The 26,100-nt window shown below is 56.1% G+C and overlaps 1 protein-coding gene across 1 annotated transcript; it reads left to right on the top strand.

Moving 5' to 3' along the window:
* The first annotated feature begins 3,522 nt into the window (after positions 1–3,522).
* Positions 3,523–25,593, top strand: LOC109458923 (TRIO and F-actin-binding protein). Its single transcript, XM_019752965.2, has 14 exons — positions 3,523–3,711; positions 8,160–8,216; positions 10,645–10,713; positions 10,835–10,924; positions 11,324–11,433; positions 12,947–13,472; positions 14,061–14,171; positions 19,333–19,480; positions 21,188–21,290; positions 21,836–21,995; positions 22,071–22,181; positions 23,102–23,188; positions 23,963–24,126; positions 24,865–25,593. The coding sequence occupies exons 1-13, from the start codon at positions 3,538–3,540 to the stop codon at positions 24,122–24,124; spliced, it is 1,908 nt and encodes a 635-aa protein (XP_019608524.2). The 5' UTR covers positions 3,523–3,537; the 3' UTR covers positions 24,125–24,126; positions 24,865–25,593.
* Positions 25,594–26,100: the final 507 nt, after the last annotated feature.

Consider the following 26,100-nt stretch of genomic DNA (forward strand, 5'->3'; position numbering starts at 1 on the left):
GCCAGTTTCACAAACATCTGGCATTACGTAACCCATCCCCTGCCCAGAGAGGGCTGTAAACACTCAGGCCTCTGGTTCAGGGTTTCCTTAAGGGTAAGGAGGGGAGGCAGCTGTGACTTGCTCCCTCCTGCCCTGTTCACAGCCGGAGAGAAGGGCCCTGGCCATCTCCAGGAGCCACTGGCTGGCTCTTAGGGTCTCTTCTCTCGGTGAGAGGCTGACGCTCATCATCTTGCTGGCTCTGGGTCCAGCACTAGGCTAAGTACATTAGAGGCAGTATACCCATTTTACAGTGGACGGGAGTAAGGCTCAGGGGGGTGAGTTAACTTGCTTGAGGTCAAAAGGCTAGGGTTTAGAGAGGCCAGCCTCTTGCTGATTTTCCTCATTCCTAGATGAGAGAATGGCTGCAGCCAAACACACTGAGCCTCAGTTGCCACATCTGTCGAATGGGGAAAGGCTTATGGAGACACTCAGGGCCGCAGGGAAGGCTCAGGGAGACCAGGATGCACAGAGGTGTGATGGCGGGGGCAGGCACGTCTAAACACTAACTTTCCCATCCACTTCATAATTTTGTCTCTGCTGCCTTCAGGGGTTAAAGCAAGAGGTAATCGGAAAAACACAGTTATCTGGGCAGGGTGGTACCTTCAAACCACGGGCGGGAATTACCTTATCAAGCTAACAAAAGGGCACCAACACACAGCAGGTCTGGCAGGAGGGGGCAGGTGAAGTCCCTGGCGGAGAGAAAGGGAGAGAAATGGGGAAAGGCCTCTAGGATAATGCTGCTGCTGCTGCTAACCAGCAATTATTGTGCTCCTACTGTGTGCTCCGCCGTGTTCAGTGCATGGTATGCCTGATTGCTTTAATCCTCACCACCAAGCATGCCAGGTATGGTCCATATTGTGGCAGGTGAAGAAATGCAGCTCAAAGAGGATAAATCACTGGTTCTAGGTCACACAAGGGGCAGAGCTGAGATTCGAACCCCACTCTGGCTGACCTCATGTCCCCCCTCCATCTCTTTGCATGTGGATCTTCCTGAACCCTCCCTGCAGCCCAGAGTCTGCCCAGATTTTCCCCATTAGACAGATGTGGCAACTGAGGCTTGGCAAATTTGCAGCTGTTCTCTCACCTGGCAATGAGGAGAATCAGGAGCGGAGGGATGGAACTGCGAGTGGAGCCTTTCAGACAGTTACTTAGAGCATCTCTTGAGTGGGATAGTGAAATTAGTCCAAGGTCAAGAGCCAGGAAGCCTGGGCTTGAGTTCTGTCTCTGTACTAACTTGTGTGGCTTAGGGCCATTGTCTCCCTTCTCTGAGCCTCACATTATTATTCTCCATACAGTCATGGTGTGAGACTGAATAACCCCAAAGTTTGGTGGCTCTGTTTCATAACTCATTCCTGGGTTCCCGAGCCTATGCCATCTCTGTCCTATCCAGGCAAGTTGTGGTAAGGGAGTCATTCCTTTATTTGTACCTTCATTCAGTTGACCAATGTTTACTAAGGACCTACTGTGAGCTGAAGTCCTGGGCTGGCCTCTGAGATATAGACATTACCCCATCCCTGCCCACAAGGAGCTCACAGTTGGGTGAGGACACTGACCTGTAACTGGTTAGAACACACTGTGGGCATCACGTTAGTGGGGGCTGTACAGATGCAGGGAGATCTCCAGGCAAGGAAATTATAACTGTGCTGAGGGCACTTTGGCTTCCTTTGGTCTGAGACTTGAAGGGTGAGGAGGAATTTTCCAGGCAAACAAACGTTTGGAAGTGGAGGGGAGAGAAAGAGAGAGAGAGAGAGTGTGTGTGTGTGTGTGTGTGTGTGTGTGTGTGTGCTGGGGTGGAGGAGGGGAACACAGAGGACAGGAAGGGAAGTGTTCCAGACACGGCAGAGAACAACATGTGTGGGCTCATCCAAGGTACAAAGGACCTGGCTCACTCTGGGAATTCCCAGTAGTCCAGTGTTGTGTACCCTAGCATGTAAAATGTGTATGCATAATGACAAAGGACAGCAGGCAGGGGCCAGATTGTGATGGATGCTGGAGCTGCCTGGAACAAGAACGTAGAGCTGGTCTATTAGCACTGAGGGACTTTGAACAAGGAATAGTCTGATCACTGGATTGAGGGTACCAGAACTGGAGTCCCAGAGGCCAGGAAACCAGTAAGGAGACTGTCAGGTGCCCAGGTCACTGGGCCAAGGCACTGGTGGCAGGTGAGGTCTACTGTTTGTTTACTCACTCTCCCAAGGACCAAATGCCTGAGTGAGGTACATGGGTAGAGCAGGAAAACTCAGCATGGGGGTGCCCAAGACCAGTGCAGAGCAAGGCGGGCCTATCCTTGGCCTCATTCCTCAGGGTGGAGGGGAGATTCCCAGGGGGAAATACTGGGAAAGAACTTTAGTTCCCTGGGCCTCCATTTCTTTATCTGCGGAATGGGGATAGTAATTATAATCATGACAGCAGTAATTTTTGACATCCCCAAACTGAGATGGCAGAATAATTGAAATGGCAATTATCCCAAGCTCCCCTGACCCCCTACCAAAGGATAGTGAACTAGAGATAAAGCGGTTGTTTTGGTGCTATACTTAAATTAACACTTAATACTTATGGCAACCCCATGAGACAGTAATATTATCCCATTTAACAGAGGGTGAAGTTGAGGCACAGAGAAGTTAAGTACTTTGTAGGGTTTGAATCACAATGCCACACAAGCTACTACATGCATTTAGCAGCAAATTCCACCAAGGTCCCAACACTACTGCAGGGCTCAGAAGAGCTCCTGCAGGCAAAAGGCCTGTGAAAAACTGCTAACTGCTCTGAGACGGCGAGAAACGGATGTACACCCACATCCAAGAACCCAAAACAAGGTTCGTAAGCCCAGAAAGACCTGCTTGTAAGGCGAGGGCATTTGGGAAAGACCCTACCATTCCACAATTCACTTTGTGTGAAGATTACCTACTAGGAATGGCTTCTCTTCTTACTGCGTGACCTTGAGCAAGTCAGTTCGCCTCTGAGTCTCCGTTTGCTCATTAGTAAAATGGGGACCAGGACACCTTCCTGTCAGGTCTATGGTGAGGACGAAAGTCTACTACACAGGTAACAGGCAGCGCTTGGCGAATGGGACCCGCTGAATTGTTAGTACTGGGTGCTTTGCCCACGTCCCCATCAAACCCAGGCGCTGAGTCCTAGTGGAACCATCGCTGTGTCCGGCGGCTCAGGGCTGGGGCAGGGAGCCGTGGAGGGGGCGACGTGGGAGCCACACCCGGCACCCCAGCTCCGTGGCCGGACGGAGTCACCTGCACGCGAGGCCGTTCCTTCCGCCCAGCGCGCCCGCGGCAGAAGCCGGACCCGCCCTCCCTTCCTCCCGCCTCTATGGGCTCGCTTGGCCCGCCCTCGCGCGCCCGTCCCATCGCCGCAGGCCCCGCCTCCGGGCCCGTCCAGCACTCCTATTGGCCAGCCTGCCGCCCCCGCCGCTGTTTGTCCGGGCTTTCCCGGCGCTCATTGGCCCCCCCAGGTCCTCCCAGGAAGTTTGAAAAAAAAAAAAGTTTTATGGGCGGATGGAAGGGGCCGGGGCAGCGCCGGGGAAGGGAAGGGCCGGAGGAGTGGCGGCCGGCAGCCGAGAGGGGCGGCGGTGGCGGGATTCCCGCGCCCCTGAGCCCGACCCGAGAGCCTTTTCCACCTTTCTACCTTCTGCTCTCGCCGCCCCGGGTCGCCGTCATGACGGTGAGTGACACCCCCCCTCCGGGGCAGCCCCTCCGCGCCCCAGGTGGGGGTGAGAGCGACGGCCCGAGCCCAGCCTCTCCCCTCCTGGGCAGCTCCCTCCTCACTTCCCGGAGGCGAGAGGTCTCGGCCGGAAGACTGGGCGACCCCAGCGGCAGGGCCGGCCGTCCTACCTCACCTTCCCCCAGCCTCCTCCTCACCTTTCCGGGCCAGGAGCCCGGGCGACCCTGAGGACATGGGATCGCCCCGTCCCGGGCAGCCCTTCCTCATCTTTGCGGGACCAGTCACGGATCGATTCAGGGTGGCCCTTTACTACCTCCTCTCCAGCCTCCTTGGTGAAGACCTGACCTGATTACCCCAAGCTGCGAGATCTGTAGGGGCTCCCCGGGCTCCGGATCGTGGGAGGAGCGGAGATGGGCCTGGCCTGGGTCTGGGGTCTTGCCCGGGGTTGGAGAGAGATACCCTCTGGTTCAGATGGGTCGCGCTTACCCGGGCCTGGGAAGACTGCCCACCTGTGTGGGCGCTGGCTGGAGGTTGGGTGGGTGAGAAGAGGCAGCCGCGTCTCACTCTGTCTGGGAGCCCATCCTGGGATTTCTGAAGCGGCGGGATACCATGTTCTCCCAGGCTTGCCCCTTCGCAGCGGTGCAGTGGCCTTGGGTGGGACAAGCCCGCGAGTGGGGGGTCGGGTACAAGATGAACAGGGTTGTGCCTTTTGGGGGTGAGCCCTACCCTAGCTCCATCAATACCTGTGCCTTAATTATATTGAGCCTCACCCCTGAGTTCACAATTATCCCCATTTCACAGTCAGATAAACTGAGGCTTGGGGAGAGACTTTGATGAGTTGCCCCAAGTTACCCTGAGTGTAAGGGAAGGAGTAGCCTCTTTCCAGGTCAGTGAGGCTCTGTGATATTCTGGAAGGGAAGGGTAAGGTTGCTTTTGGTTTCTGATTAGCGCCTTAGGGAGGCTCCGACAGTTGGTGGGGAGAGGGGAGTTGAGCAGGGTGTGTATGTGCATGGGTCTGTCCCCTTTCCTCAACTGAGTAGAGTGGGCTGGGCCCTGGTGGGGTGGTGGTGGTGTTGGTTGGCAAGAGGGGCCCCTGCCCCTGTGAGTATGATGACCTGGCCACTGCCTGGACTTCCTCAGCCTCCGCACATCCTGCCACCACCCTGCTGGCCCTTCCTGTCCTCAGCAGCCTCCCCTGCCCAGTCAGAGAGCAGGGAGGATTGTGGGGAGGAGGAGCTGAGCCAGTGTCCTGCCTGCCCCCCAAGCCCCGGGGAGGGTGGTCACAATGCCCACTGGGTGCCTGCCAGGCCCTGAACTGGGTGCTTTCACTTTTATCAGAGTTGGTCTTCTGAGGTTGATGGCAACCCCCCATCTAACAGATGAGGACACTGAGGTGTGGAGGGGTGAAGTAACATATACCAGGTGACACAGCTGGGCTCTGGCTGAGCCCGAATTGGTATCCAGGGCTGTCCCAGTTTTCTCTCTGGGGCGAGATAAGAAATGTACACAGTTGCCTCTGAGGAAGCACATGCTCAGCAAGGGGAAGGCTGCTGAAAGTAGCCTGTGGGGTGCTAGGAGGAGGGACAGCATGTCCCTGCTGGTGGGAGAAGCCTTCCTGTGATTGTGGGACTTTGTCAGATGGAGATGGACCGGGGGAGGGAACAGTGTGAACAAAGGCTGGTGGTCACGTTTGGGGAATGGCAAAAACAGAAAAGGGGCTTGGGAGAAAAGCAGCCCAGCCAAAGGCAGGAAAAGCAGCTTGGGCTTTGGTCAGGGTACTGGGGAGCCGTGAAAGGTTTTGGGACAGAGGAGGCTGATGATCACCACTGACAGTCTTTGCTGGTTTCAGCCTCGCCATCTGCAGCCACCTGCGCCTGCTCCAGGCCAGTGTCCTTCCTATGCCTTCCTCACACCCTTGCCCTCTGTCCCGGCCCCATCTCCCTGACCTCAGGGATCTGTTTGGATCAAGTGGCAATGGGTAAATGCTGGGAAGCTTTGGGAAGCTGGGCCCAGTCAGCATCCACTCCACCCCCTTTCGCTGGAGCCCAGGACAGCCTTGCCCCAGTGCCTCATTCCCCAGCCACTGCCTGGCATCAAATTATATACCTGTTCACTTGTTTATTGTCTGTCTCTCTCCTGACTCTCACCAGGACAGGGGCCACATCTCTCGTTCACAGCTGACTTCCTGTTCTAGAACAGTGCCTGTGTCCCCTGCCAGAGTGTGCTTAGAGGATGACGAGTCAAAAGTCCAGGTGGACCGGAGGCAGTGCAGACCCTGTGGCCAAAGGGAGGATGGGCTATGAGAGCCCATCGGTGCTCCTGAAGGGAGAAAGGAGAAAGTGGGCTTCCTGTAGGTGTAGGGAAGGTGTTTGAGGCCTGAGAAGCCCTGTGTGGAGGTGCAGTGTGAAGGATTTAGGTTATCAGACCTTTGGACCCATGGCGGGGGGTGGGGGTGGGGGGGTCCCAGGTGACTGTAGGATCTCCCCTGCCAGCAGCTTAAAAACTCACATTGACAGCCTCCTCTTCCCAAGGTCACCGTGCCTGATGGTGTGTGATATGTTTGTACCAGTTTCCAGAGGGTCTCTAGGCTTTTCCATGAGTGACACATTCAGTCCTCCTAAAACTTGGGGGAGGGCAGGACTCCCCCCCATCTTTACCACATTTCGCAGCTGGGCTCAGGGAGAGGATGTGACTGAGGAAGGTCACTGTGACGCCACTTCCTAGGCAGCCCTTGGGGTCCCAGCCTGCCATTCCCGCCGAAAGCCCTTCCTCAGCCTCTGGAAGCCAATGGCTGATCTTCTGGCCCTGGCCCAGTCCTATTGGCTGGGTCATCTGCTCCTCCTGAGGTGCTCTCCGTGAGTCTTGCCAGAAAGCCTAGCTCCTCAGGGCCAGGGGATGAGGATGGGGCAGCCTCCAAAGCCCAGAAATTTAGACCAGGGGTAGAGGAAGGTGGATATTTATTTAGCAGGTTTTCCCAAGGGTCTGGCCACAGCATGCCTGGCCCTGGGGCCACGGAGGTCCCAGTCTGAATGCAGGTGGACCAGGTGACTTGCTGGTCTCCCAGTCTCAGTCTTAGCCTGGCAGCCTCCTGCACACCTGGGGAACAGGGCGGGGAAGAATGGAAGGCAGATAGGGTGAACATTGCCCCAGGGTTTCTCAGGTCTGAGCAGAGCCTGTGTCCCTTCCCTCAGACAAGTATGCAGGGAAGGGCTGTAATGCAGGGGTAGCGCTGCTGGCCTGCTGAGATCCAGGGGTCCTGGTCCCACGGCCATGGCTGGGGATGGCTCTGGATGGCCAGGCTGCTGGCCCAAGTTCACCTCAGACCACTTCCTCCACCTAAGGAAGAGGAGAATGGGGCTCCCTGGGAGAAAGGCGGGTCAGGGGAGGTGGCCAGGTCAGGTGGCTCTGGTTTCCAGGTTTCCAGCTGCCGTCCTCGCTGCCCACCCCACTGAGCCATGCCACCCGCTCCCTCACGCAACCAGACACCTTGGCCTGATGAGGCTGCGATGTGGGTGCTGATAGGTGGGCTCAGAGCCATGGCAACAGGTGGACACCTCCTCCCTGCCCACCAACCTGGCCCGCCCTGCTCTCCCTCCTGCTAGTGGGCAGGAGCTGAGACTCTGCAGAGGGACTGGGACCTAGACTAGAGAGAGGTCTTCCCAGCGGGCGGGGAGGGTCTGGTAGCTGGCGCTCACCGGATGGACCTGTCCAGAGAAAATGCCTGGATGAGCAACTTCTTCATCTAGGCCTAGGTGGGGGTACATAGCCCGTAGACCCCTGTGGAACATGCTTCAGCTGGGAGCCCCCAGACCCCGGGGCCGTGCCCCCTTGGGCAGCACCTGGCAGGTAGGGTTTGCCAAGACTCTCCTTTCCAGAGGTCTAGTGGGGACCAGAGGATCTCGGACCTATGCCTGGTGCCATCTTCCAGGGTCTCGAGGAGACAGAAGAAGGCAGGGCTGGTTGGACCACAGGAGGGACAGTGGGTTGGGGGTGGGAGGGAGCAGTAAGGCATTTTCTGGTGAGCGACCTGGGCCTCGTCAGTAAGAGGACCTGGATGGTTCGCTCGCTCTGCTGGTCCGGCCTGTTCTCTGAGCTAAGGGTCTCTTTACAGGCAGCGTTCTCTTGGGCCTCCTCTCTCCCACTCTCGGGTGACAAAGTAGGCTGGTGACAGGAGAGCTTGGACAGCTCTGGTGGATGCGCCAGTCGTCTGGCCCATCTTCTTGGCTCTCAGAGATTGCTGGATGTTGGGGAAAGGGGTCAAGGCCGCCTCAGTGGCTGGGGAGCCTGCCTGGACTTGGGGCATTACCTGGGCCCTCAGCCCTCTCTCCTGGCTTCCCAGGCCTTCAGTCTTACAGGACTCAGGGCCAGGGTGGCACAGCACCCCTCCTCCCCAGCCCCATTGGGTTCTCCGCTAGGCCTGACTCATGTGCCTCCTCATCTCCCCATAGCCTGATCTGCTCAACTTCAAGAAGGGATGGATGTCAATCCTGGACGTGCCCGGAGAGGTAGGAGGGCTGAAGCGGAGGGGAGGGGTCTGGCTTGCTGCGGGGCCCTGGAGGGTCCTTGAGGGCAGCCCAAGAGGCTGAGCTGCTTTCCTGGCTGGTGCAGCCTCAGAGAACCTGGCCTCAGTGTGGAGAGGTCCAGGGTGGAGGCCAGAATAGGAATCCTGAGGCTGGAGTGTTTCTTTTCCAGTCAGAGAGAGGGCCTTGGCTGTGGGTGGGAGGTCAGAGGCTTCTTGGAGCAATTTGCAGTGTTGGAGTCACCAGGGAGGGGGGCCTTCTAGCCCCTCAGGCTCTGCACCCCATCCCTTTCTCTCACCAAGAGCCTCTTAGCCCTCCCACCTCTTGACAACCCTGCTGGGTATCCAAGGTTCTGTGGTGGAAGAGCTCACAGAGATTATCTGGCCTGAGACACTCACAGAGTCCCAACAACTCAGTCATGCAGCCTCTAACCCTGGAGGTGAGACTTAGAGACATCTTGAAGTCTCACCAACCTGGGGCCCCATTGGTCGAGTCACAGCTTCCTCTAACCTCAGGGGCGTAATGGATAATGATGATTCTTTCTAGGGTGGATAATAGTCACAGAGCTCGAGTCATTGAAGGTTCCCACGTAGCCCCTGGTGCCTGCTAGGGCCCCAGTAATAACCCTTTAGTGTGTCCGTCCTTAGAACCAGAAGGGACAGTGGCCTTTTACAGGTTCTACCCTTTCGGCTGCCAGGCTGGAGCAGGAGCTGGCTTCCTGCCCGTCCCGCCTGGGAGAGGACGGCTCCCCGCCCCTGCCCTGCATGCGCTCACGGCTCTGGTCTGCATGCAGCCCGCATGCCGGGAGGGCTCAGAGCCAAAGGGAATCGCATTGTGTTTCCGACCCACATGCTTTTTTCCCTCCAGCCCACAGCCTTCCGTACCCGCTGCCTGCTCTCCAGTCCTCTGGTGGCTGCGCTCCAGGCTCACACAAGGCCTGGCACGTTGCCAGTGACCCCTGCCGCCCTCCCCACTCAGGGTCTGTGGAGGGCAGAGGTTATGGGCCCCACCCAGAACTGGCTGTTACTCATTCTTTTTCACGGGGTGTTGGAATGTCCAAGCTGAAAGGGCCCTGGGAGTTCAGCCAGCCCGGTCCCTTGGTGCACAGACAGAAGACAGGCCCACAGGACTTCCTTCTCTTCAGGACCTAGCAGCACCTGGGCAGACCCAGGCCTAGAACCTGGGGCACCAGGGGCCCACAAAGCTCCATCTTGCTCCCATGTCATACAGTCATAGACTAGGCCTGGAGGGGCCAAAGGGATCATTTGGTGCAGAACCCCCGCTCCGCTTTACAGAGGGACGGTTGAGGCCCTGAGTGACACCTCAGGTCACTCGGTAAGAGCAGGGTGGTGCTCTTGGGGGCCGCCCTCTTGGAACAGTCCCAACAATTAGTGCCTGAGCCTACGCCAAGTGCCATGAGAGACATACCAGGGAGGGTTAGGAACTCCTAACCTCTCGATAAGGCTTAGAAGACTGAAGCTCAGAGAGGTCGAGGAGCTTAACTAAAGACACAGCTAGCAAGGGTAGAAGAGATGTCACCTGGGTCATTTGGATGCTGAAACCCTATTTCTTGGGGGAGGCAGTGTGGAAAGAAGTAGAAAGTGTCATCCTGGTACATCCTTGAAAACTTACCATCTTCTTGAGGATAAAAACTAAGTGCTTGAAATAACAAACAGTGTCGAAAGGGCTTGGTGGTGCGTGGGAGCCCAGAAGATGGCGGGGACTGGGTGCCAGGCCCTGACCCTGGCGATGGGTGCACTCGGACTGGCATTCCAGTGAATGGCCGGAAGCCAGGGGAGGGCTAAGCTTGTCACATTTAATATCAGGCTATGCTGATACCTCCACCCCTTTCCCATGCGTCCTGCCAGCCTAACGCTGGCTGGAGCAGAGACAGGCACTGTGGAAAGGTGCCCAAATCATAAATGTACAGATAATGCATCTCACAGGCTGAACACATATGTAACCAGCACCCAGATCGAGAAACAGAACACGACTAGTGCTCAGACGCCGCCCCTGGGCCATTTTCCAGTCTCGCTGTCCAGGAGACCTGTCCCTGGCGACTGAGGAGATCCAGAGGGGCATGTGGAAAATAACTTGGGAAGTTCTGGGCCCTGGCTTGCTGGGCAGCTGGCCTGACACCGGTCACGACACCTTCGCCCACGTCACAGATGCTGCTGCCCCTGGGGCTCAGACAGGGCCAGGCTTCAAATGAGGATTTTCTGACTTCGCTGTCCCCTGTCGTCCCCCACCCCTGCCCTTCCGCAGGGCAGAGGAGGGTGCCAGGCTCCTACTGTGAGCAGAATGGTTGACCTGGCAGCGCCCAGGGTCCCCGCAGAGTAGCACACGTATACTCTTTCATTTGTCCTCCTTGCAGCCCCCCTCCCCACCGCTCACCACCGTCTCTCCTTCACAGTGGAAGAAACACTGGTTTGTGCTGACTGATTCAAGCCTCAAATATTACAGGGACTCCACTGCTGAGGAGGTGAGACAGCGAGATGGGAGGGCTCCGTCCCCCCATCAGGTGCAGGGGACCCTGGCGGGGGTTTGGGGGGCTTGGGCAGGGTCACCAGAGTGCATGGACCATCGTGACCTTCCTGCTGCAGGCAGATGAGCTGGATGGCGAGATTGACCTGCGCTCCTGCACGGACGTCACCGAGTATGCAGTGCAGCGCAACTACGGCTTCCAGATCCATGTGAGGCTGCATGCGGCTGGGGGGCAGCATGGCTGGAGGGCTCCCTGGAGGTGGTGTTGGTGTGGAGCGCAGCTCTCCATCAGAGATTGGCTTTTGTCACTTGTTTATCCAGAGACGTTGTCCTCAGAGCCAGTCAGAATCTCTGCTGCCAACACTTAGCATATCTGGGGAAATCCCAGGTATCATTGGCAGGGGCAGTTGGAATGTTGGGGAGATCTTAGAGCCAGCGAGGCTCTTCCAAGGCTAGTGGAGAGGAGTTTTTGCACCCTCTGCTTCCCTCCAGGCTTAAGACCTTAGATCCCCTCTTAGGAGGGAAGGGCTGCCCTCCCTGGGGTCCATAGTGGGGAGGGAGCCATGGGACTGGCCACGTGGCAACCTCCCTCTGGGGTGGACTTGCAGACCAAGGATGCTGTGTATACCTTGTCGGCAATGACTTCGGGCATCCGGAGGAACTGGATCGAGGCTCTGAGGAAGACCGTGCGTCCCACCTCAGCCCCAGACGTCACCAAGTACGTGCTGGGCTGAACTGGGGCCTTGGGGAGGCACTTACCCTGCATTCCTGAGTGGGGTTCTGGCACTCACCTGGGGGCCCTGTGGCTGTACCTTCTGGGCCTCAGTTTCTCTGTCAACAAAATGGGGAGAGGGTAGTGAGCATGCTTGGCAGTCCTCCAGAAATGTATTAAGAGCTTTGGGGTTTGACTGCCATCCCTCTATATGCCCCACATCCTGAAGGGGTGGGGCGAGGCCTCAGCTCTTTGGAGAAGGTGCTGGTGAGTCAAAGGCCCCTCCTAGGTGGCTGATTATCTGTGCTCTGGGAGCGATGTCTCATCCTGTGTTAGGGACAGGGGATGGCTCGGCAGTCTGCGTAGGGAGCTTACTCCTCCCGAGGTCACGGTGGATAGAGTGGCAGGAGGGCTGAGTTACCTGGTGTTAAAGCCCCCCTCCCCCCAGTATAAACCCCGGATGCCCATGGGGTCTGGGACTTGTGGCTGCAGGGCAGCAGGAATGGAAACAGTCTTGTGGGGCACTGAGCACGTGAATCTCCGTCTGGCCACAGCTTGGCTGTTCCACCTGAGGCCAGTCACTTTCATGTCAGCATGTGTCGGGCTGAGTGTTATGAGGATATACGGTGTCCCTTTGTGAACTGGAGCACAATGCAGCCGGACTATTACTTAGTATATAGGCTCGGCTGCTGTAACAAAGAAGCTCCAAACACAGTGCTTAAACAGGGAGAGGTCTATTGCTCTCTCCAGAACGGTCCAGAAGTATGTAGTCCAGGCCTGGTTGGCAGCTCTGAGGCCCTCAACTTACAGATTTGCCTCTGGTTCAGGGAATTGTTTAGAGTCTCCTGGAGTCCCAGACAGTAACCAGGCCAGGTCACACCCAGTCCTTTAAAGGGTGCCACTTCTTACTCCCACTGGGCAGAATGTAGACACATGGCCACACGTAGCTGCAGGGGATGCTGGGAAGTATAGTTTTGGGCTGGGTGATCATGTACCCAGCTATTTTTATGGAAGAAGAGAAGCTCTGCCACAGTTGTTAAGTCCCCACAATTTGCGCCCTGTGTACCCAGAAGTCAGGGTTCACCTCCTCGGCAGCGACCACGGACATCTCCTCTATTCCACTGTGAGCCTCTTGAACCCAGGACCTTGTCTCAAACCACACTTTTTGTAATAATACTTTGATCCTCCCTTGTCATGGGCTTCCTGGTCGCTTTACATATATTCGCCCACCTCGTCCTCATATCCATCCTGTGAGAAATACCGTTTTCCCGTATTACGGATGAGTGATTGAGGCTCAGAGGGAAGCCAGCTATCCTGGTCCCTCCGCTGATAAGTGGTAGAGCTGGGATGGTTCCCAGAGTGTGTTAATGATGAGGTTCTAGTTCTCACCTCTGGGTTGGGTGGTTTCCTCCGCTGGGTTTCATTCCCAGGCCCTGGCACACAGGTGGCACTGCAGAGGTGCTTATTTCGGGACTGAGTGGGCAAGGTCCTGCCTGATGTGTCTCTGCTGGTACCCTAGGCTCTCAGACTGCAATAAGGAGAACACGCTGCACAGCTACGGCACCCAGAAGGGCTCCCTGAAGGCAGGGGAGCAGCGCATGGGCTCCGAGGTCATCGGCCGGGGCGGCCCTCGGAAGGCAGACGGACAGCGGCTGTCCCTGGACTACGTGGAGCTCTCCCCGCTGACTCAAGGGTCCCCACAGCGGGCCCGCACCCCGGCTCGCACTCTTGACCGTCCGGCCAAGCAGGAGGAGCTGGAGCGGGACCTGGCCCAGCGCTCTGAGGAGCGACGCAAATGGTTCGAGTCCGTGGACAGCAGGGCCACGGAGACGCCGGCTGGCGAGGGGCCGCGCCGGGCTCTGGGCGCCCCCCTAACGGAGGACCAGCAGAGTCGGCTCAGCGAGGAGATTGAGAAGAAGTGGCAGGAGCTGGAGAAGCTGCCCCTGCGGGAGAACAAACGGGTGCCTCTCACTGCCCTGCTCAATCAAAGCCGCGGGGAGCGCCCGGGGCCCCCAAGTGACAACCATGAGGCCCTGGAGAAGGAGGTAGGCCTCACAGCTGGCTTCTGGGAACCCCTTCACCCCACCAACACCCTCCTATCCCTGCAGTCCTGCTGTAGCATTTTTCTTGCATGTCCATAGGGGAGCTCACCCCTGATCCGCTGTCTGACACCAGACTGCTGAACGGGAATCTGCTTTCCCAAGCCTTGTTTTCTTCTTAGTTCTACCCTCAGCAGCCACAGAGAAGGGAAGAGGCAAGAGAAGGGGAAGACCATTTATTGAGCATCTTGTGCTGGGCCCTGTGTAATCCTCAGCTGTCTCGTGGTCCCATAGGGTAGACCTCGTCACAGTTTTACTGATGGGAAGCTGAGGCTCAAAGGCCTTTCCCCTGCCACCTACGTAATGTAAATATATGTCACTGCAGTGTCCTGTTCGCAGCCCTCTCTAGTTTGCTCTGGGTCAAAGCTCTTCTGGGTCATTGACCCTGCCATCCAGGAAACAGCTGGAAAGACGCCCTTTCCTGTACGTCCCCACCAGGGTGCTTCCCCTTCTCAAACCCAAAGCTCCTCACTGCTTCCCGCCACCTTCCTCCCTCTTTCAGGCCCCTACTGACCTCACCTCCTCCCTTTACAGGTCCAGTCTCTTCGTTCCCAGCTGGAGGCGTGGCGTGTCCAAGGGGAAGCCCCTCAGGGTACACCCGGGTCCCAGGACGATGGTCATGTCCCCCCAGGCTACATCTCGCAGGTGAGGCTGAGGAGCTGTGTTGTGGGGGATGGGGACAGCTTTCTGGTTGCCATGTTTTCAGAAAACAGCTAATATTTTGGGAACCCTTTGGGTATACCAGAACCCTGTGAGGCCTTTGACATGCATCATCTCATTGAATGTCCTGAGTGGGTAGACGTGAGCACTGTGCCCATTTTACAGACAAGACCACTGAACTCCGAGGTTATGTAACTTGCCCAAGGTCAACCGACCCGTAGATGTCAGAGGGAATTTGAGTTCGGGTCTGGCTGACTGCCCTAATGTGACACTTTGCATTTTGATCCCTTTCCCCACACCACCCTGGGGAAGTGGGGAGTGGGAGCACCCAGTGGGCAGGCCCCTGGGAGGTGCTCCATAAGCAGGAAATCTTGCCTGTGCCTGCCAGGCTGAGGTCTTTACAAGGTGGTCTGTGGGATCTGGGAGCTTGGTCTGTGTAGGACAGCATTTCTCACTGGGGCTGAGTTTGTTCCCTGGGGACATTTGGCCGTGTCTAGAGACACTTTTGATTGTCACCACTGAAACAGGTAGCTCTCCAGAAAATATACGTGTGTGTACATACATACACACTTACATATGCTATATATATATATATACATATATAAGATAATATGTTACATATGTGGTTATAAATTTTACTGATACAAAGAATGTTTAGTACACAACTTACAAATAAAAACTACATAATACTTTTTATTGTGAATTCTATATAGCAAATTGAAATTTCTCAGACTACTTCCACTGGTTTTTCCGAATGCTTGTATCCACAGCGAACTAACAAACGAGTGTCGTTCTAACATGAATGTTGGTTGACATTTTTGTTTATGTTAATGAGTAAGACGAGAAGACACGTCGAAACTTTACTTGGTTAATGTTATGAGCAATTTCTTTGCTGAACTGGATAATAGTCTTCTATTGAGAATATTTTCTGAAGAGTATTTCCTCAGGTTTTTGTTCTATTTACAATGTGAATATCAGATACAGCACACTTTTAATTTTAATCTACGTTATTAGCATTTTCTCATCACTGGCTTAAGTCTAAACAATCAACAGAACAATAAATCAAGTCCTAATTTGTAACGTTTACCAATGTCCGTGGTGGAAATACTCCCACGTGGCCGAAGGACCTGAACACGGAGTTGGGAAGACACGTACACACCATTATAGCGCATTTCCACCATACAGATGCAGAAGACATAGATAACCTCGACAGCATAGCTACTAATAAAATGCAGTGAACTAATTGAGAAGTGATGAATTTTGAGTATCAGCTTTGTTTTTAATGTAATTAATTATAAGTTTATATAATTTTTCACAATGGCTGTGCCTAACAACTGCGTCACAGAATTCCTAAACGTTTGACAGTCAGCTGCCTCTAGTCAACACACCATTCATTGCCTGAAGCAGAAAAGGATGCTGGGATCCCACACTCTGAGTAGGGGGGCCTTCTAGACTTTCCCAGGGGGCAGATTGCTGTGCAGCGCTCTCGGAAAGGCTTCCTGAGGGCAGGCACAGGGCTGAGCACTGGGCGGGGCTGGGGTGGGGGCATGGGCTGTGCCGGGAGGTGGAAGGCCAATGGGGGCCTATCCTGCAGACCTCCACTGCCAAGCCAAGGATTTGGGATCTCGTCCTGCACACCTGAGGTGGTTTGGGGTCTGCCAGTGACATCGGGAAGGTGATGTTGGCGTGAAGGGGGGCTTGGGAGGGGACAAGGCCAGTGTCAGGAGCTAGGATGATAATTGAAGGAGAAAGGGACGTAGGAGGATGGGGAGGGAGGAGAGTTCAGGACTGGGTGACTGGGTTCAAAGAAGGCAGAGGGGACCCCCAGGGACGCTAAGGCTGGGGCTGCTGTCAAGGTCAGGGGGCCCATCTGAGGCTGAGTAGTTGATAGAACATTCAGCTGAAGGGAGACCAGGGCCTAGGGGGGTTGGCCTGATGTGGAGGGCTAGCTCGGGGGGCTCACCTGACATGGGGACAGGGGACAGGGCAGGGGCCAGTGTTGTCAAAGGCTCCCTTGAGGCCTGAGGAAGGGGCAGGGGGGTCATCTCCAGGCAGGGTGGGCTCCAACACCGGGGTTTGAGGCAGCTGAGACCACCTCAGAGACCTCCACCCAGTGGGCTTCAAGCTGTGCTCTGTGGAGCCTCAGATGCCCAGGGGCTGCCTTTCGGGGTTGGTCCATTCACATCCACCTATAATCAGAGCAGCTCCGTCGTCGTCCATTTTACTATTAAAACCTGCATTAGATTTCCTTTGGAAAAGTTTCTGTCACTAAAATGAAGCTTGAAAAGCACTTCTCTGACTTCTCAGCTTACATATGGGGAAACTGAGGCCCAGAGAGGAGGTAAAAACTTCGAGCTGGATGGAGGCAGACCTGTGCCTGCAATCCAGGCTTCCTGGTACCCAGGCGCCCCCTTGGACATGCCAGGGGCTGTCAGCATTTGCCCTACTAGGTGGAGATGGGCAGGGGGAGCAGGCGGAATTGGGGTGGGAGGTGAGAAGGGAATAAAGGGGAAACAGAGAGCAGAATACGGGAGTGGAGGAGTGGGCCACGATGCGGAGGGTGCCAGAGAAGAGGAGCTGAGCCATCTGTGCCCACTTCAGGCACCGGAGGAGGCAGCTGGAGATTCAGTGGACCCTGGAGAGGTGACAGCTGGGGAGGCATCCCCCAGCGTGGGATCTCTGGCCGAGTGGGTGCTTCTCTTTTAGCTGGTGGGGTTTGCCACCATAGGACAGCAGCTGGGGGGACTGGGGATCCACCTACAGGGGCTGTAGTGCCTCTCTAGCAAAGGGGACCCTTCCAGCCTATGGCAGTGAGGGCCACGGACATTTCTGTATCCATTTTGATCCATGTCAGAGGTAGCACTTGACACCTCAAGCCTTCAGGAAGGTAGATCAGAAAGCAACACCTGACCTTCTAGGAGCCCCTCCTTATGGGCTGGTCCCACCTCCTGGCATCAGCCTCCCCAGCTCTGCCTGCCTGATCTGGCCCGTTAAGAACAGGTCCCCACGTCCCATATTTCTTTGATCTCTGCAGGTGGGTGATCTCTGCAGGTGGGTGCTGGCTTACCTTAGGGATCCTTGTGAGTTGGTTTAATGGGGCCTGTTTTACAGATGAGGCGACTGAGGCTCAGAGAGAGGAAGGGGCTTGTTCAAGTTTACTCCATTGTACAGCCAGGATTAGGACCCAGTCTGGGGGACCCCAAAGCCATGTTCTATTGTTCTATTGTCCTAATTCAGGGGACACACAGGACAGGCTCAGAGGCCCAGGTGGGCCCCTGCTCACCACTTAGAACACCAGGATCCAGGAGGCCTGGCTCTAGACCCCCAAACTGGCGCTCGCAGCCCCCAGGTGTGGCTGCTGGAGGGGTGAGGGTCGTCCCCTCCACTGTGAGGTGCCCTGTGGCATGGGCCTTTGTGCCTCTGTGCCTCGGTTCCTTCCCTGGCTCTTCTCTTTCCCTTTTTAATTATCTTAAATATTTTAAAATTATATAACAAATAGGTTTACATTTTCAAAGATAATTCAAACAAAAGATTAGACATAAACACATGAAGTCTCCTTTCCCTGCCTGCTTCCCGCCAGGGGTCACCTAGGTTAACATCTGAGCACATCTGTGTAGTTTTCTGTTTATTGTCTCACAGTTTTGGAGGGTAGAAGTCTAGCATGGGTCTTGCCAGGCTAAAATCCAGGCCCTGCAGGACTGCTTCCCCTTCTGGAGGCTCCGGGTAGGCTGCGGTCCCTCCCCTTTTCCAGCGCCTGGTGGCTGCGCATGTTCTGTGGCTCAGGGCCCCTTCCTTCATCTTCAAAGTCTGCAAAACGGTCAAGTCCTGCGTTCACGTCACTCTGACCTCCTTCCACAGTCACTTCTCCCTCTCTGCTCTCCTGCCTCCTCTAACACGTCTGAGGACCCCATGCCTACATTGGGCTCCCACATAATCTAGGATCGTCTCCCTGTTTTAAGGTCATCTGATTAGCAAGATCAGTTCCCTTCTGCCGTGTAAGGTAACATTCACAGGTTCTGGGGAGTAGGACGCGGACGTCTTTGGGGGCCAGAGCTCGGCCTCCCGACAGTGTCCTTGCCTACCTTCCCTCCTGTCCTGTGTTTTTGCATATAGGTACCTGGACATCTGTCTCCATGCGTTTTGTTTCTGTGTGGGGATCACCCCATGCATATTGTCAGAAACCAGCTTTCATCACCTAACTTTCCGGACAGCTTTCCCCAACAGTCCACGTGGGTGGCTCTGTCTTTTAACAGCTGTCTGGGTCCTTTGTAAGGATTGATCCCATCATTTATTTAAAGGTTCCCTGTTAGGCATTTAGATTGTTTCGTTTTCCTGTTACCAACCTTGCCATAGGGAATGCCCTTGTCTAAGAGCCTTTGTACTCTTGTGACTTTCTGTGGGGTCATTCCTAGGAGGAGACCTGCTGAGTCAAGGGATGGGGTCATTAAAAATGCATTGATGCCACCAAACTGCCGCCACGCATCCCGTCATAGCAACTCTCCTAGCAGTGGGTATTATCAGTCTTTTAAATACTGTCCTGTCTGATCCATCGGCCCCGTTCTGTGATAAGTTACCAATCTTAGCTTACTTTCTCAGCACCTGCCACATGTCAGCCAGCCCGGACCCTGGGACTCTAAGCTGGATCAGATCTTCCCTGTCTTTGGGGTACTTATGGCCTGGCAGAAGCAGAGCCTTTGGAAACAGGAGAGAGACAAAGCTAGGAGGACATTTAAACTGGGCTTCAGGCCAAGTGAATTACCCAGGAAGAGAACGGTGCAAAAGAATGTTCCAGGAATAGCATGAGCTAAAGCTCAGCGATGTGAGCATGTGGTGAATTGTTTTTTATAACTATAGGGGGCCAGGCATGAGGCTACAATGGTCAGACAGGAACAGGGACTTGACCCTTCAGGATAGGGGCCCTCAGCAGGATTTGGAGTAGAAGAGTGACAGGGTGAGGTTTGTGGATGGGGGGAGTGGAGGGCAGGATGGGCGCAGGTGCAGGCTGGTTGCGCCCGGCTCCAGGGAAAGGTGGTGAGGCCTGGATCAAGGTAGGCCTGCCCCTGAGGCTTCTCACCTCAGGCTGGAGAAGGGCCACTGTCCCAGGCAATGGGGGCAGCCCCGTGACACCCTGGCCTCCCGCCCACAGGAGGCGTGCGAGCGCAGCCTGGCAGAGATGGAGTCTTCGCACCAGCAGGTAATGGAGGAGCTGCAGCGGCACCACGAGCGGGAGCTGCAGCGGCTGCAACAGGAGAAGGAGTGGCTCCTGGCCGAGGAGACAGCAGCCACGGCCTCAGGTGAGGACCTTGGGCAGGAGGGGCATAGCGGGGCTGGGCCTACGAGCCTCCAGGCTGAGGCTTCTCCTAAATGAACTGCGGAGGCCTTTAAGTAAGAGGTGGGAGTCTCAGTGCCAAACTGGAATAAGGGATCAGGAGGGATTGGAAGCCCCCAGAACTGGCCTCTGACCCTACTTGAAAAGGGGAAACTGAGTCAACAATAAGACATACACCTCATGGGTTGTGACTGCTCTCCCTCGGGGCCTGCAGTCCCTGGGGGGTCCCCCCCAGGCCACACGCACACTACAAGCTCCCACTCCATGCCTAGGCCCGTGCCGTGTGCTGGGGGAGAGACGGGTCCGCCTCAGACCCTGTTCTCATAGAGGGCCACCTTCCTGGACACCGGCCAGACCCTGGGGAGAGTGGGGAATGGCGTGAGCATTTACCAAGCTCCAGTACCCCTGTGAGCACCCTAGTCCTTGCAGTGCCTGAGGAAGTGACCCATTTCACAGATGAGGAAACGGGCTCAGAGAGGTGAGTGACTTGTCCCAGATGGCACAGTTTGGAGGTGGCAGAAGCTGGAGTTGGAGCCCACAGCACTCTGACTCTAAAGCCATGGTCTGAATCCCACCTTCTTCTCTCCCAAGCCAGAAACAGGAATATCCAACTGCCTGACCGAGACGCTGGGCAACTCCCTCCGTCTCTCTGCCCACTGCACACCTGCTGTGTATGCCTGGCACATCCTGGGTACCTCCAGGGGGGTGTAGAATAATGGAAATGATGAAAGAGTCACATGATCCAGAACTTACCACCTGCCAAGTGCCTCACACACTCAAGTCCATGTCTCTCATCCCAGACCCTGGGGCCAGTGCGTTTTGCATTTTTGGGAGCTAAGCCAGTGCGTGTATTAGATTTCCACCCACCACAGCAGGGTCTGGACTTTATCCTGAAATCTAGCACTAAGGTTTTTGCAGTGAAATTTGTCAAGGTCATATTTAAATGGGATAATGACCTCAAATAGCCTTGTGTCCATTCAGGTCAGGGTTGTCACCAAAAGAGTTATGAAAAATTTCCAGTGTTCAGAGCTTTTGCATTTTGGAATTATAGATAAGATGATGGATGAAGACTTGTTTAATCCTCACAACAACCCTGTGTGAGTGTGAAAAGAGACTCGGTCCTTGGGAGCTCACAGTCTGAAAAATAAACCAACGGGAGCTCGTGTGTGTGCCATGCATTGTTCTAAATGCTCTCCACACAGCTTCCAGTAACTCAGGAGAGAAGGTGCTGTTATCCCCGCTGTCCAGATGAAAGACCTGAGGCACAGAGGGTTTAAGTCCCCTGAGCAAAGTCACCTAGATTTGTAGCGATTGCTAAGCCTGCAGTCTTGGCTACTAGGCTGGGTGAGGCAGATGGACCTTTTAAAGGACCCACCAGTGCATTGGGTGGGGTCTCACCCAGCCATCACTAAATAGAGGGACCAGTGGTCCGACACTGGGGTGTCTCCCCAGCAAGGACCATCAGACAGATTGTTATCTTCCCTTGCTAGAGAGGTTCAGAGAGGTCGAGCATCTTACCCAAAGCCACTCAGTTCGTGACACAGCTCGTCCCGGTGCTCTTTGCATACCACTCCCTGCTCTTGCCTCCACGGTACATGTGGATGCTTGGAGGAGGCCGAGTTTGGTAAGCTGTTCTCTGCAACCTCCCTCCGCTTTCCTGCCCTGCTTCCAGCCATTGAAGCCATGAAGAAAGCCTACCAGGAGGAGCTGAGCCGCGAGCTGAGCAAGACACGGAGTCTCCAGCAGGGCCCAGATGGCGTCCGGAAGCAGCATCAGTAAGATGGCACCTGGGTCCTGGGCTCTGTGGGCTGGGCCTCCCTCTGAGCCAGGGGCCCAGCTGCCCACCTGGTGGTTATGAGTCAAGGACCTGTGCTGAGGCCCCTTGGAGAAGGACACTTCAGTTTGCCCCTAGCTGAGACTCCAGCGGGGCCGCAGCCAGACCTCCATGCCATCCACATATACAGTTTTTCAAGCCCCTTTTTGTCTAGCTGGTCTCGGCCTCCACCCTCTTCCCCTCATTAGTGTCCCCTAGAGCTGAACAGCAGTATTACCCTCAGCCATTCAGGGTCCCTCCCTGCCACAGAGCACAGTTCTGGAATGTTGGGGCTATGGAAGCTTTAGAGATGGGCTCTTCCAACCCACCCCTAATGTAGGAGGCACCTGCAGCCCAGAGAGTCTGTTACAGGTTCACAGCTTCACAGCGGGCTAAAGGCACAACTAGGGCGGGAACGCAGGAGTCCTGAGCTGCTGAGTCTGCCATGACCTGACTCCGAGCTTGGCGGAGAGCAAGCGAACTCATGCCACCCTCTGCCCTGGGTAGGTCAGACGTGGAAGCGCTGAAGCGGGAGCTGCAGGTGCTATCGGAGCAGTACTCACAGAAGTGCCTGGAGATCGGGGCCCTGACGCGGCAGGCCGAGGAGCGCGAGCACACGCTGCGGCGCTGCCAGCAGGAGGGCCAGGAACTACTGCGCCACAACCAGGTGGGGCTGGCCCCCGGGGTTGTGGGCATGGGTGGCCCCAGCAGCCCTGCACTGACCATCCCAAACCGCCCCCAGGAGTTGCATGGCCGCCTGTCCGACGAGATTGACCGGCTGCGTGGCTTCATCGCCTCGCAGGGAACGGGCAACAGCTGTGGGCGCAGCGAACGGAGCTCCTGTGAGCTGGAGGTGAGTGACGTGCCAGGCAGCCCAGCCAGTCCTCGTGGCCTGGGCGTGGGGCGAGAACCCGATAGGCTGGGTCTGCCCTGCAGCATGACCCTGAGGGCCTGGGCCCCAGTGAGGAGATGCCAGCACAGCCAGGAAGGGCACCTACTGTGTGCCCAGCACTGCTGCAGCCAGAGTCCAGCGCCTCCATCCCAGTCCTCCACCGGCCTGCTGTGTGACCAGGACAAGTCGCCTCACCTTTCTGAGCCCCAGGGCTCATCTGTAAAATGGAGCTAGCACCCTTCTTACTGGGAGACAAGGGAGTGAGAAAATATTTTATTACATAAACATTTATATGTGGCTCTACTCCCTGCCTGGAACTTCTGGAAGCCCTTTGCATTTTAACCTACTGAATCCTCCTAACAGGCCTAGGAGGTACATGCTGTTACTATCCTGATTTTACAGATGAGGAAACTGAGTCACAGAGAGGTCAAGTACCTTGCCCAAGGACGCACAGCTAGTCAGCTGTGGGAGCTGGGATTTGTACCTGGTATTCTGGCCTCAGAGTCTAAGCTTTTAAGCCTCCCCAGTCTGGCTGAACCTGTCTCCTTGGTCAAGTCAAGATAGCAACACTTGGCTTTCAGTGTTTGGGGAGGGTTTAATGAGATAGTCTGAAGGGAGTCCCAGCCTCTCTGGTTCAGAGTAGGGCCACATTATGGCCTCCTTTTGTCTTCTTTGCCTTCAAGTTGAGAACCTGATTTGGACATGGGTGAGCGAGCAAGGAGAAATCAGAGAGGGCTTCCTGGAGGAGTCTGTCCCTGGGCGCTGCACGTTGGGCGCTGAATTCTAGGGGCCTGAGGCAGGGAGAAGCCAGTCTGCAGGGTGCGGTGGGCTGGATAGCTCTGGCTTCTGGCCCTGGATCAGCCTGGCACCCATGACCCTAGGTGCTGCTGCGAGTGAAGGAGAATGAACTTCAGTACCTGAAGAAGGAGGTGCAGTGCCTCCGGGACGAGCTCCAGATGATGCAGAAGGTAGGTCCCAGCCAGGTGAAGCGAGGTGTCTGTGGGTGGGGACCCTCTGGTTCCATCTGGATGCCCCATCCTGTGAGCACCTGCTCTGTGCCAGGCACTCCTCGTGCCTCTCCCGCGGAGGTGTCATTATCCCCATTTACAGACAAAATTGAGGCTAAGAAAGGGTACGTGACTTGCTCAAGGCCACACTTGCTTTGATTTATTCAGCAAATATTTATTGAGCATCTGCTACATGCCAGGCACATGCTAGGAGACAGCTGTGAACAAAAAGGGCCCAAATCCCTTCACACGTGGAACGTGCATTCCAGTGTGGAGTAAGCCGCGTTGCTATCAGTTGGGAAGGCCGGGATCTGTAAGTCTGGCTTGCCTGGTGCCCTGTCCCTGTGTCTGACACGCTCTGTGTGTTTGTGACTCTGGGAGCATGTGTGAGCCAGACTCATGGAAAAGGCCCATGCACTGGGGCAGGCTGACCTGGGTCTCATCCTAGCCACGTGCTGCCATGTGATCTTGGGCAAAAGGTTCACCTTCCTGAGCCTCAGCTCTCGAGCAGAATGCAAAGGCAGCTGAAGCCTGTGTCCCTGGGTGTTGCTGGGAGGGGTTTGCCCAGGGCTGGGGACTGCCTAGGAGGGCCACCAGGAGGGACGAGGCCATGAGGGCTGTGGAGGGGCCTGGCTGCTTTGTGCTGGCCAGCAGGGCGCACGGTGGGCATGTGCCAGGTGGGCAGGGCCAGGTAGGGAGGGCTTCATGCCCTCATAACCCCTCCCTGCCCCCTAGGACAAGCGCTTCGCTTCAGGAAAGTACCAGGACGTGTATGTGGAGCTGAACCACATCAAGACGCGGTCAGAGCGGGAGATCGAGCAGCTAAAGGAGCACCTGCGCCTTGCCATGGCGGCCCTGCAGGAGAAGGAGGCGATGCGCAACAGTGTGGCCGAGTAGAGGTGGGTGCCACCGGGCCGGCACCACCAGGCAGACAGGAGTGAGGCCGGGCGGGGCACCCGGCCTGAAGCTGTGAGCTCAAGGCTCATCCCCACCCGATATGCTGGGCCACCAGGCCCAGGGCACTTCCCTTTCCTGGCCTTTGTTTCTTTTTCTGTAAATGAGAACAGTGACACCAGCAACATGGGGCTGTTGTGGGGATTAGTCCGACTCAGCCAGGGCTGCTTTATAAGCTTGAGCATGTTTCTGCAGAGGTGGGGAAGTCACTGGGGATCTGATTATTGCCATGTGCCCCCATGTGACAGCGGCACCTCTTAACACAGTGCCACAGCCGCAGCCTGATGAGTCCACGCCTCTGCTCAGGGCTGACGGCCCCTGGCTGATCTGCGTAGGCTGGGGTGGCAAATCCTGTGCGCCCGCCCCACTTCAGACTCTGCAGCAGGCACTCATCACTGATCACTCCCGCCATTCCTTCCACTGAGCTTCGCACTCTGACACCACTCATCAAGGACAGCTTCCTCTTTCTGACAAGGCCTGTGGATTTCCTAGTGGCCGCTCTGTGCGCCAGAGTCTTTGGGGAGAAGCCCGGAGGAGATGTAGAGGAAATCTGGTCCAGCCTTTGGGACCAAGAGGTGTTGGAAGGACCTACGGCCTCCCCTTGCCCGGCCAAAGCCACGCTGGGGCTCAGGGCTGAGGCTGGGGCTTCCCTAGCCCTCAGCTGCCCCTCTCTTGTCTTCCAGGTCCATATGGTCCAACCCCGCTGCAGACCCCTGAGCCCGAGGGGACCAGTTGCCCTCCTTCCCTGCTGGATGGAAGTCAGAAGCCAAGCTTTCTTCTCACCCTCTGTGGGCTACACGTGCACTCACCACCACACACGCACAGACACACACACGACACACGCACAGGCACACACACTGCACACGCACACACACACACAGACACACACACATACACACATACACACACTGCGTATCTGAGCGCGCCCCTCGCACTGGGTCTTACCTTGCACCTTCTTCAGGATTTTATATGTGAAGAGATTTTTATATAGACTTTTTTCTTTTTTTCCCCCCCCAAAACCCTTTGTACTTTTTAAAAAGCAATTCCTGGTGGACGTGTGCCTCCAATACTGGCTCCCCCTCTGTCTCCAGCCTCCTGCTTGGGCTTCTGGACTCATGGCCCTGCCCCCGGGTCTAGAAGCGGCCATGGCAGCGTTGACTCTGGTGGGAGAGGCAAGGAGCCAGCTACCCTCCTCCTACCCTACCCCCCACTAACTACTTCCTGCCCTGGGGGGACTCACACCCTGGGACTCTGGACTGAGGGACAGATGGACAGAGGGAGCCAGCCGCTATCCCCATGGCCCCACCTCCTCCGCTGAGGGGGTGCTGGGCGTGGAGGCGCTGGAGCCGCCCCATGAAGGCATTTCTCTCCTGGTCCATCAGCCTTCTTAACTTAATAAAATGTTCCAGCAACTCCGGTGTCCTGCAAGGCTGGGGCAGGGCGCGTTATGGAAGTTGGGGTTTCTTAATCCCCTGCCCCCCACCCTAGCACTCCACCCTTCCTAGAGGGTGGCTTGTGGGCTTCTGAGGGTGGAGCTGAGAATCTCCTTCCTCTAGCAGGCTCCACGTGGGGTTTGCACACAAGCACCTCCACCAGCAGCGCCACCAGGGAGCTTGTTAGAAACAGCAGGCCCCACCCGACCTACTGACCGAGAGTCTGTATTTTAACACATTCCCCAGTGATTCACATGCACCTGAGTCTGAGAGGCCCTAGAGCAGGTGCTGGGCCCAGGCCTTCGAAAGAGGAGGGGCTGAGACTGCCCCTGACCGACCTTGGGCAAGCCACGTCCCCTCTGAGCCTTGATTTGCTTCTCCATCAAATGGGTACCTTTCTACCCCAGTCCTATATTGAGGCTATGCCCCAGGTCCTATCCAGCCCTGGGTGGGGTTGGGGTGGGGGCAGTGGATGTGGGGCCTCAT

Source organism: Rhinolophus sinicus, linkage group LG02 (genome assembly GCF_036562045.2).
Source record: "Rhinolophus sinicus isolate RSC01 linkage group LG02, ASM3656204v1, whole genome shotgun sequence".
Lineage (NCBI taxonomy): Eukaryota > Metazoa > Chordata > Mammalia > Chiroptera > Rhinolophidae > Rhinolophus > Rhinolophus sinicus.